The following is a 12344-nucleotide window of genomic DNA, read 5'->3' as shown; positions in this document are numbered from 1 at the left end:
CTCAGAGATAGGCCCCTACTCACCTTCACACATATAATGATAGCCAATGTGGCTGCCCTCTTCCTGACAGGTCCTACATTTTACAGCACCCATCACTGTGTTTATATACATCATATGTCTCTCTCATCATTGTTATTGCATTTTTCTGTTTAATAAAAAAAAAGTAGAGAAAATGTGATAAAAGATGTGCACTTTTCTTTTATGTGACAATTGTCTTTCATTTCGCTCGTGTAAGACGGAGTTGGACAACATCGAGGCGACACAGGGCATGTCCTCGGAGACCGCCATCACTTTCCTGTCCCGTCTCATGGTCATGGTAGATGTGTTGGTGTTCTCGAGCTCACTCAACTTCAGTGAGATCGAGGCTGAGAAGAACATGTCCTCCGGTGGCCTGATGCGTCAGTGCCTCCGACTCGGTGAGATCAGGATTGTTGTATGTTGTATGTAAAGCAATTACAGTATCTTTATGTGTGGTCTGGGGAGGAAAAACTGCATCTTTTGTCAGTTGCACTGGAAAATTGATGAGCTAGAAAATGCCGTGACAGTATTCTCTTCACACACTCTAATAATTCCCTTAATCCCTGAAAAATCCTCTGTTTGATCAGCAAAGCTAATTAATTTAAGAGTCCTTTGCTAACTGTATACTAAATTGGAGAATCTGCAGGGTTTTTGCTGCAGTTTCCAGCAGTAAGATATGACAGGATCATCGTTTTGGAATTCATAAGAAGGAAAGAGAATCATTTGCAGTGCAATCGGGTACTCTTTGCAAATACAAGCCTTTTGTCTGTCATTGGTGTGTCCCATGGGACTCCATGAAGTCCTCTCTGCCCTTGTGTGTGTTTGTCTGTGTACATGATAGAGATATTTTACTGACGGCTAAATTCAGAATTTTATTCAATCATCTGTTAAAATTAGATTTCTGTTTTCGTAGAATTTATTTGATATATAAAAAAAGCTTGAAAAATGTGTGTCTCTTTTTATCTTGGTGCAAGTCTATATCTGTTTGTGCCTGTGGGTCTGTGTGTGCGCGAGCCTGCGTTTGCCAGATTGTTGACTCCAAGTTGTGCCCTGGGGGATGGGAAATAGCCTTCAGACTGCACAGTGTCCTTGTTGCAAACATACAGTTTCTCATCACCAGCTTCAGTGTGAAATCAGTCTGGCTGCTGATTTTTCTCCCGGCTTCTGTCCCTGGCAGCCTGGAACAAATAGTCATCAGAGATAAATGATTAGTTTTAAAAGAGGTCATGCATGTTATCAACATTTAATTTCCGTTTAACTCTGCAATGAGAGCCTATTTGTATGCTGTTTGTGTGTGCAGTGTGTTGTGTGGCTGTTAGGAGCTGTCTGGAGTGCAGGCAGAGACACAGAGACAGGGGACATAAGTCTTCCATTCTCAACAACCACAAGACTCAGGAAATCCTGCTAAATGCTGTGATTTCCAGCAAGGTAAGATGTAATGTCATAACTTTGCTTTCTGTGTCCCTGGTTGCAAACTTCATCTGTATGATGAATTATTTACAAGAACACTTTGCCCATGCTTATAGTGTCACCTGAGTAGTGACGCTAAATCGTCAGTGTAGTTTATATGATACTACGATACTAGATGTGTCTTAAACAAACAATAAAAAAGCATTACTTCAGAAGAAACTTTAATAGTAAGTGTTCTTTGGTGTGTAAAGGGTTTCAAGGGCATTCTGTGTTAAAGGTGCAACATGGAAGAATTAGCCACCTAACAATTTTATCCTCCAAACAAATCAACAGACTAACTGCACTGCTGCTAACTGCAGCTAGCGGTTCAGACCGGGAGCTCAGGGATTTGGAGAGTGTTAGTGTTTGCACTTCCATAGATATCTCTGCAACACAATACATGGACATCATTTGTCAAAAATTCTATTTACACAGTCTGTTGCTAATTTTAGCTTAGATTTTTGAATGTTTTCAACTTAAATTCTTAAATATTGCCCCTTTAAATGACAATATTTATCTGTTACATCATGATAGTTTCAGTCGAAACCTGTCCATTTTCTTTTATCAAATGTTTGCGATGAGTACTGTGAATGTGTGTTTTTGTTTTCTCACCATGTTTCTATGCAAAAGCTAATGCGGATCCTAATAAACAAACAAACCTTTAAATGTTCGCAGATTTGTATCAGTTCCATATTAGTCATTTTGCTATAATTTGAAATTATATAATGAGAAAAATATTAGCAAAAGCTTTAGCTTCGACTGAACAGAGTAGCATGTCATATTGTGTTATCTCTCTGCTTTAGACAGCCATAGAGACTGTCCCTAGTAACCTGTCTCCCATCAAGGACCCTGATCGCCTTCTGCAGGATGTGGACATCAATCGACTGCGTGCGGTGGTGTTTCGTGATGTGGTGAGTGCAGGTCTTGACATTATTATATGACATTATTCAGTCAACAGGTGAAACAGTAAAGGTGCCCTTGTTGACTAAGCTGCAGTCTGTTGAACACAAGAACGCTACATTTGAATGGATATATTTCAAAGCAAGTATTGGAAATATGTAGAGCTGGGTAATATGTTGATATATCATTATCTTGATATGAAACTATATATTGTCTTATAATTTGGATATCATGATATCATAATATGACATAAGTGTAGTTTTTTCATGGTTTTAAAGGCTGAATTACAGTAGTGAGTAAGTGATGTTGTTTTTTGAACTTACCAAACTGCTGTTCTTGTTCTAATACTTGTCTTTAACCACTTATCTCATTCTATTAGTCCCAGTTGTCAACCCTGCAATATTGTCGCAATTGTCGATTTCGAGGTATTTGGTCGGAGAAATAGTGATGCCTAATTTTGTTGCCCACTCTTAGTTTTTATGATGTGCTTTAAAATATCAAGATATAGCCTAGAAATTTCACAGTATCATTTAAAGGCCATATCGCCCAACGTTAGAGATATGTTTGAGAATAATGGAAGTACTCTGAATGTGTTTTGATGCTCTATGCAAGGTGCTTTTACTGTGAGAGAACCACTTCAGGCAGCAGCACTGGATTGTGTGAAATGAGATTGTCTGGCGTAATCATATTGTGATTCCTCTCCATAGGATGACAGCAAACAAGCCCAGTTCCTGGCTTTAGCCGTGGTGTACTTCATCTCTGTCCTCATGGTCTCCAAGTACCGGGACATCTTGGAGCCCCAACGTGAGACTGCCAGGATAAGCAGCCAATCAGGCCGCAGCATGCGTCATGAGATCAACTCACCAACCAGCACAGGTGTTGACAGCAGTGCTCTACCTTTCATACATCCATTCTTTCCTGCTCACTAATCTTAGCTCGTGGAGACTGTGTCAGATACAAATGAATGTTAAGTGTCCTTGGTCCTTCCTGATACACTGCTGCCAGTTCGAGCTGAGAGCTCATTCAGTATAATAGCAGGGATACCCTGCCTGCACTTCACTGGCTCACGTATGATTTATTCATGAGCTCTGCTAATTGCACCGCACAGAATTAAATGTGGAAGCAAATGGAGACTGGGGCTGGAGATGGTAGTTATGAACTTGAATAGGCATCATCGTTCTCTATGAAATGAAAGGTAGTGTTTGCCTCAAGTCATAAATCATGCATTAAGTCACATGAAAGGAAATCAGCGGCTGCCTACAAAGGTTTAACGCGGTGCGGTGCCAACTTGCTGTTAAGAGACGCACGAGTGAGCATACTTTATCAACTTCCATTCAGACAAAAGGTGAAGTGAATAAAAGAAACAAAGAGGAGGAGGCCAGAGGAAATATGAACGTGTAATTTGAAGCGCTCGGAACACACTGGGAGCGAAGAAAAAGAAGATGAGCAGTGAGAAGTTGAGAGATGGGAAAGCAGCAGCATGCTGACCAACTACTGTGGGTTTTTGGGGCAGTGGAGCCAGGCTTGCTATTTTCAGCCCCATCTGTCAGTGCCCATTAGGCAAGCAATCCACCAGAGGAGAATGGGATCATAGAGGTTGCTGGGAGGAGAGAGGCACACTGCCGCCTTCATAAATTTCACCAGAAAATAGGGGAATTTTCCAGACGGCATGTGGCAGACGATTGTCTGATGGACCAGGAAACCAGACGACTTGCTGGCTAAATCAGGCCCCGCTGACCTCGTTAGGGGGCATGTGATGAATATTAATATGGCCGGCCTTGCATCTAGGTAAGCACTGGGTCAGGATGAACCGAAATCAGATGAGATTCATTTTCGGGAAAAATCAGGATGTTTTGGATCAAGTCGATGGCTGTATAGACGATGCATTTCATGCATACATTTTGAAGATTCTTGTTTCAGGCTCACCATTTTGTGTATATAGAAAGGTACAGTGTATATTATGTATCAGAATACTAGAGCAGCTATCTGACTCCTCTGCCACAGTTTCAACTCAGTTAAGTAGAGATGCCTCTCGGGGCTTTTGGCAGGAGGAAGCTGAAGAAAAGGATTCATGTTTTATTAGCATAGAAGAAGAATAACTGAGAGATAATCTCACCAGAGGATCAGAGCTTCTGGAGAGAGATCTAAGGAGTTGCGTTGCCACATGGCTCTTTCTTCACAAGCTAAATCTACTTTGACGAGGGATGTAAAGCCAGCTCTGAAATGCATTAGTATTGATATCAAATGATTTCGTGTTTCATTTCTTTCTTCTCTTGACAAATGCTATTATATTAATTTAGTGGCATATAAGACTTAGTTGAATAAATATGTGAGATATGTTATAAATATAATAATTGAATAAATAATTGAATTAAATTTATCACTGAAAGACATAATATGTAACATTTCTGCTTTAAAATGTCCAAAAACTAACTCACGAATAAAGTGTTCATACATTATCATTATCATTATTATAATGTGAATAAAACTTTCAAACATGACCTCATCTGTTAACAACCCTGCCTGAGTCACCTCAGACAGATTTTCATTGGCAGTGGTGGTTATTTAACATTAAAGACAACAGCCCATATGATCCCGCACTACTTACCTCTTCTGTTTCTTTTTGATTGAATGACCCTGAGAAGCAGAAATCACATACTGTGCACTGAATTATCCAGCCAGGGCACCAAACATTAGATAATTCTAACTTCTTTGGGTTTTGGAACTATTGATAAAACAAAAATGTGAAGACATTACATTGGACTATGAAAGCTTGTTCATCCCTTTAATGTATTTTGATTTTTTTTCTGGTTTTGCATGAACATATAATTATGTCACCAGAGCTTTTATAAAAAATAAAAACATATATATATATATAATAATATAATAATAATAAATAGTATATAATCCTGAGAAAAATATAACACAACCATAAGCAAACAAATAACACAAAAATACAACAAACAAAACAAAAAAACATGTTTTTGGACAAAAATTATAATTAAAATGAAAAATGTATTGAATATTTTTAAATAATTGTATCAAATTTGCGAATAGTGTATATATATTTGTATGTGGCTAACTGTAGTCTCTACCTGTCAACCCCTGTTTTCTGTGTTTGAATGTGTGTGTTTGTGTGTGTGTGTGTTCTACAGAAACACCCCTAGCCTATAACGGCAGTAACAACCATCCAGCACCATCAGAAGACCTCCACATGGAAAGCTCTCTTCCCCACACAGACTCTGGTATCGGGGAGGAGCACGTAGCCAGCATCCTTAACGGGTCAGACCTGGACCACAGCACAGGAGGGCCGGATGCCATGAGTGAGCTCATATCTACACTGTCCTCAGAGGTGAAGAAGTCCCAAGAGAGTCTGTCTGAATCACCCAGCATGGAGGGGCTGAAATCGTCCTCCTCTATCCTCAGCATTAGTCAGCCCAAAAGGGGCGTCAATGTCAAGGAGATTCTGAAGAGCCTGGTGGCAGCTCCAGTGGAGGGCATGGAGGCTGGACTGGAGCCTGTGTCCTACCCAGACCCTGCTGCCAAGGCCCAGGCCCAGGCCATGTTACCCATGCAGTTTCACTCCTTTGACAGGTAAGGAAGTGTCGTAAACATTTTTTCTGCATGTTTTAGCTCATTTAATACAAATCATGTACACATTACATCACAGTTAACTATTATGCAACCCTTTTTGTCCAAGTATCCATTGGATTCTAGTTTCTTTTGCACATGAAAATCAATCAAACACACTGTCTTAAGTTGTCCATCACAATGAAAATTTAGTCTGCGTTCATTTTTTAATTAAAGTCACATTATCATTGTTGGAAAAATCAGGCAAGAAAAAAACAATTATAATGTAACTGACAAAAACTAATGCAGACTTGATGTTGACTGTGATGGATTACACAGCTCAGGATTCCGCGACTAGTTTTCCATACCTTACAGAAATGTATGGAAACCAATAAAAATAATTACCTTACCAATCTAAACTATACCAACTTGACGCACCAGATGATATGTTATAAAGCACCATCTGGGAAGGCGCTGCCATAAACTGTTTGGAAAAGGGTTGGCACTTTCAAAAGTACTTGGCAGGTGATTGGAAGGACCAATCTGTTTTTTACAGTCTACTAAGGGTAACTTCAACCAATCAGATCAACAGTGGGGGAGCGCTACCAACAGCGGAGCCAAACTCTTAGCAAAGGTAGTGTGGAGAAGAGTGAGAACATCCTTCAGCCTTCAGTGCTGTTCTTTGCTCTTCTTTCAATGAAATATACTCTCCAGTTCTGATATAACTGATGGTATAGCAGCCATGCCAACCTTTTAAGGAGCCGCAATTATTATTTAGAAATGAACAGTCTCTTCTCTCGCTGGCATGTAAACCATGCCAGTAGCTGCCAGTAGTTCCTCATAGGACACTGATTGGTTCAACACCTGTGTGTTTAGCCACAAGCATATTGCTTCAAGCCTGGCAAGATGGATTTGTGTGATGACTTGGTATATCCAGCTGCCTTGCAAGAGTAAAATTATACAACTTGCATTTGAAATGGACAGTAAAGATGTACAGTATACAGTACATTATTTGTAACTGCAGTAGGAACCTAAAACTTTCAAGAACACAGTCTGGTCTTTTAACTGAACTCAAAAGCAAACTTTGTTAAAGCCAAAGTAACAAAAGGATGGCAATTATGAACCATCATACTTTTGACTATCATTCTCAGAGTAATGCAATAAAAGATGTGTGTGTGTTTGTGGTTGTGTGTGTGTGTGTATGTAAGTGCGTGTGCATGTGAGCTTTCACTCAAGCCAGCGTAAAATGCTGATGTTAATCCTCTGGGTTTATCTTAGTTATTCAGTACACCACTAATGGTTTCTAAGCAGACACATGCGACACATTATTCATTTCAGGCCACTTGTATTGTACTCATCCCCCACAGCAAGGAATTCCTGTGTTTGAAAAGGTCTGTGAAGCACTGTGGCACTGCTGCGGTTTATTTACATTCCTGGATTAGATAAAACCACACAGTAATCTGTCTGGATTTGGGAGTTTACAAACCTGCTCCTGCAGGGATTTCAAGCTTCAGCTCCCCCCTGATCCCTATCCCCTGTGGTTGGTAAAGTTTTGAAAATCATAATTTTTCTGAAAGTAATTTAAGTTGGTTTAGCACAAACAAAAACTGCTCCTGCCCTCTGGACATCGCTGATTTGGTATTGTGTAATCACAGCCAGACCCCAGAGAGACAGCAGAGGACACTGTGAGTCAGGGGGAACAATGGGGCCTCCCTTTCTTTTTAATGCATTCTGCTGCTGCTGAGCTGGGCTGAGGTGAGCCTGATGAATAGGGGAGAAGATGGAGGAGTATGTGGAGAGAGGACAGCTGAGAGGGTGGGGGTCTCCAGGGCCTTGATGACAGATTAAACAGAAGCGGCCTCACGCCACACCGCGGCCAGCCCTGTCACCCTCACCGCTCACACCCGTAATGGGAACTGGCAGCCTGAAATGAGTCGCCACAGCCAAGTGTATTATTTTTGAAATGCTTTCACACAAACCCTCCTGACCACATATACAACTTTGTCTCATGCTTTTCATGTCAGCCCCCCCTCCAGCCTCCATTTGCTGTGTCTAATTGTTTGCCACCTGCCAGCGAAATGAGCTGCCAGACATGGACAGGCCTTTCATTTGTCTGTCAGGGCAGAAATAGATTGAGAGTGACAACATCAAAAAAGAAAAAAGGAGAGAAAAAATGGCTTTAAGTGGAACGCACAGGGGCAGCCGTCGCAGAGGCCCCTCAACCAAAGACTTTCATAGAGGAGGGGTTTAAATTGCTCAACATCCAGATTTCCGTTCAACCAGATGGGAATACAGTATCTTCCTTAATCCTTAACTTCCTCCCTTTCTCCCTATTTTTCCCCCAAAAGTCTCTAAAGTAGCTCTGTAAGATATTGTTCGTCCATACATATTTGATTTTTCCCATGATGTAGAGCAACCATAATTGGATTTAATTGAATTTGTGAGTGGAATGTAAGCACATTTCCTCTGCATCTATCCTTGTTTTCCTGAATGAAGCACTATTAGATTAGATTCCATCTATTGGATTTATAAAGGAAACATTTCTTTGGTTATACTTTATGCCGCAGTCGTCTCCCACAGCCGCAGACCTCATTAATATTAATTCCAAGATTAATCCTTGCTTTATTCTCTGCAACTCAATTAAGACAATCCTATTAATAAGATATGCGCTAGATAATCTATACATGATTCATGAGCACTCACCTTATGAATTATTCATTAAAAGAGGTTCATGTTTTATCAACATCCTGTAGATCTAATGTATCGTCCCTGCTATGCCAGTGGTGCAAGAGCAGGCAGGCAGGCTTCTGCTGGCAGATGCAAGGGATACATTTGGAAAACAAGATCAAATTCATGCCCAATTCCAACAATCAAAACATGCTGGTGATGTTCAGATATCTGTTGATGAGAGCAGTACGGAGATCTACTAAATAAATGATGCTTGTCATCAGTGTTCTTCAGAGCACAGCGGTATCTCTAGAGATAAAGATATTTCAGTAAGCTTTCAAGCTTTACTCTGGCTCTCTCTCTCTTCTACTCCCCTGTGTGATTGAGATGGTTTTGATCTGCTAGTTTCAAAAATTATTCAACTACTATTTTTGGTATTGTATGCCTGTCAGGTAGTTGTCAACTAGGCAACTGTGTAATCTACTTTTAAATATTTTATCCATAGAGAGAAACTACAGAGCTACTACATCTGTTACATTAAACATTATAGCATTTATAATTCTGAGAAATTGGCTATAAAGTAGAAACAAAAAAAGCCTGGAATACATCGGGACCAAGTTTTAGGTTTGTTTCCCATGGATTTCTACATGTTTGACTATGAAATAGACTGAGGATATAAACAGTTACAGCTACATAAAACAGTAAAAGTCTGTGTTGTTTTTGTTGAGGGAGGATTTCTGGGGATTTGCTTCAGATGACAGCAGGCTTAGCTCGTGACAGAGCAGAGGCCTGGCCTCTGTCACCCAGAGTAACTGCCGGAGATTGGACAAGACATTATCTGGCACCCTCACAAACCCAAAGGCCAACTGCAGACCTGATAAGGACAAGCTTTCCTTCTCTCTCCTGACAGGGAGCTCTTGCAGGCCAAGTTCACTGCATCATTTCTAATCCTCAGCCAATCAGATTGTATGTGAACAGAGGTCCGGTGGGTTACCGGTGTGTCTTTGCTTTCATTCGCTGTTACATAAGGTCACAAGTGTATCTTTCATCTTAAGCCTCCACAAGCTTTTCTTTACATGTTTCATTCATGAGCTCTGCCCCTTTCTCTTTTAGCACAATGTAGTGTTTTACACAGTAACTTCTATGGATATAGGGGAAACCACCACTTAAATAATCACATTATAATTAAAAAAATATTCCGATATTAAGTTGTTTTCCATGTCTTAGTATCGCTATATAATATATACTCTCTGTTCCATATTTTGTGCATACCGACAGGAACTACATCCAAAGTAATGTTATCAGTTGATACTGAAAAAGCATTTGACCAGTTGGAATGGTCCTGCTGTACCTCTGGAAAAGTCTCAGCCGTATGGGTATTGGTGATTTAATTAATGTGATTAAAACAATTAACACTAACCCATCTGCAACTTTCATTACAGTTCACAAGAAGTAGTAGACAGGGGAACCCACTCAGTCTTATGGTTATCTTCATATGCAGACGATATCTTGTTTTTTTTTTTTGAAGATATGGGAGATTTTCTATCTGACATAAGATCTTTCATGCAAGACTTTGGTCAAATCATTTGTAAGTAGCTGTGATTACTTCCTCTAAACTAAAGATATTAATGCGTGCTGTTTCCCACTTAAAATATTTAGGAACTGAAATACAACCCATTTTCGAAAAGAGTGTCCATTGGATTTTTAATATTACTCATAAATCTGTATAATCTGACCAAGTGAGATGGAGAAGTTTTCCATGATCTTTTTCTCAAAGCATATTGATTATAAAAAAAAACATTTTACCAGGGTACTTTTTTTTCACTCAGTGGTCTTTTACCCAGCTCATATTGCCTGCAGGGAAATCTCTATTGCATAAATTCACTTTATATATTGAAAGGGAAAAGATTAAGAATTAAATTATTAGTCCATCCTCAGAGAACAAAGGAAACATTTGCTATTTCAATTCCAAGTTTTAAACTATAATATCAGGCTTTTCAGTTTTGTCTGATAATAAATTGGTTCAGATCTTCAACAACCCCATGAGTACACATGAAAAGCAGCATCATAATCTTACGTATCTATTTCACAAACCTAACAGAGCAAATGAAAAGATGGACGTCCTTTCTCTATATCTCTGTGGAGAAAATCACCCATTTGCTTCATACAGCATACGTTCTTGATGTGCTTACAGTAATTACAAACATTCAGTTAGTCAATTCATGATCCAATCACTACTCAAATTTCCTGAACATCCTGTTTAATCTGTCCTTAAAATGGTCTAATCTGTCCCTGAAAAGGTAAAATACCTCTACCTCCAGGAATTACACAAGTATGGAACACAGACCTACTGTATCAGTGTCTCAGAAGATAATACATTGGAGTGTAGGGTCTGGAGGAATATTATCATTTCGTCTCATAACTTGAATCATCAGATTGATTATGCATTTCTTCACAGGATGTCATGCAGTTAAAAAAAATGGGTTGACATGACTACCTTTCTATCTTGTGTGAAAAGCAATCAAGAATTGTTACTTCTAGTCGATGACTACTTCTGTAATGTGACTCTCTCACTCTCATCAGAAATGTCTCTGGCTTGTTGGTTGTACTGCAACAAGGAAGATTTTTGCATTAAGGTGACAGTCCCCTCATCTTCTTGAATGGATTATAGTCTTGTATACATTGTAATCAGGGAATATTCACCAGCTGAGTTGTGTTGTCGGCACAATTGCTCCTGGCATGAGTGGTGTTTTCCATTTTTTAAAAGGGGGCCTGATTGTGTTCTCCAATAATCAGGATATTACATGGCTCAGTCTTCCTGGAAAAGCTTACGCCTGGGTGCTGGAAAGGAGCTTCCAACCGATTGTTGAACCTCAGATCCAGGAGGAGCATCTTGGATTCTGTCAGGGATACTAGAGAGGTCATGGGAGTATGCCCATTTCGTCTACACATGTTTTGTTGACTGGGAGAAAGCTTGTTCTCCTGCCAAGTCATGTACATGTAGGGGATACTGAGGGAGTATGAAGTACTGGGGCCATTTGTAAGTCCTGATATAACAGGAGTGAGAGCCGTGTCTATATTTTCCACCGGAAGTGTTGGCTTCATCAGACTGTTACCTCAGCATGCAAAAGTGTAGTTTGCACTCAAGTATGAAGAGGTCGGGATGAGAGTCAGCCCCTCAACTCCTGCCAGAAATAGTGGATTGGTCGCTCTGGGTTTGGACTACGTTTCTGCCCAAGTGAAATAGTTATAGGGTGAAGCGAGATCGACAGATGAATTGGTGTGGCATAAGGTAAGGCTTATGATTAGAGAGTATGGACGCAAGTGTTTCATCCACAGAGTGGCCAGGCTTACTGTTAGAGATAAGGTAAGGGGCTCAGGCATCTGGAGGGAGGGAGCTACAGTTTTGCATCAAAAGGAGCCATTTGACGTGGTTAGGGCATCTGATCAGGGTGCTTTCTTTTGGTGGTGTTCTGGACATGGTAGGAGACCCCGAGGTAGACCCAGAACACAAGCAGGAGATTATATATCTCATCTGGCTTTGGGTAATCTCGGAAGCTGGGGGACCTGGGGAGAGGGATGTATGCTGTATGTGTTGCTTAATCTGCTGCCACTGCAACCTGGCCTACGGGGAGGTGGCAGAAAATGGAAGGATGGAGTATTCGTCAACAAAAATCAAATGTGGCTCATACAGACACCATGGGTGCCTGGAAACGTTATACATGTATGGTGTAAAAAAA

General features: G+C 40.3%; 1 protein-coding gene across 5 annotated transcripts in view; it reads left to right on the top strand.

Annotated features, from left to right (window-relative positions):
- Positions 1-12344, top strand: part of nbeab (neurobeachin b) — a 228043-nt gene that overhangs the window by 101033 nt on the left and 114666 nt on the right. For 3 of the 5 annotated variants that reach the window (XM_073492021.1, XM_073492013.1, XM_073492045.1), the window contains exons 25-29: positions 236-416; positions 1319-1446; positions 2271-2378; positions 3075-3243; positions 5523-5961. In XM_073492021.1, coding sequence (XP_073348122.1) covers positions 236-416; positions 1319-1446; positions 2271-2378; positions 3075-3243; positions 5523-5961 — 1025 coding nt within the window. Of the gene's footprint in view, positions 1-230; positions 417-1318; positions 1447-2270; positions 2379-3074; positions 3244-5522; positions 5962-12344 lie in introns of all 5 variants that reach the window. The other 2 variants (XM_073492028.1, XM_073492035.1) reach the window with 2 other exon arrangements.

This window comes from Pagrus major, chromosome 2, assembly GCF_040436345.1.
Source record: "Pagrus major chromosome 2, Pma_NU_1.0".
Taxonomy (NCBI): Eukaryota; Metazoa; Chordata; class Actinopteri; order Spariformes; family Sparidae; genus Pagrus; species Pagrus major.
This window is presented reverse-complemented; position numbering and strand designations above follow the sequence as displayed.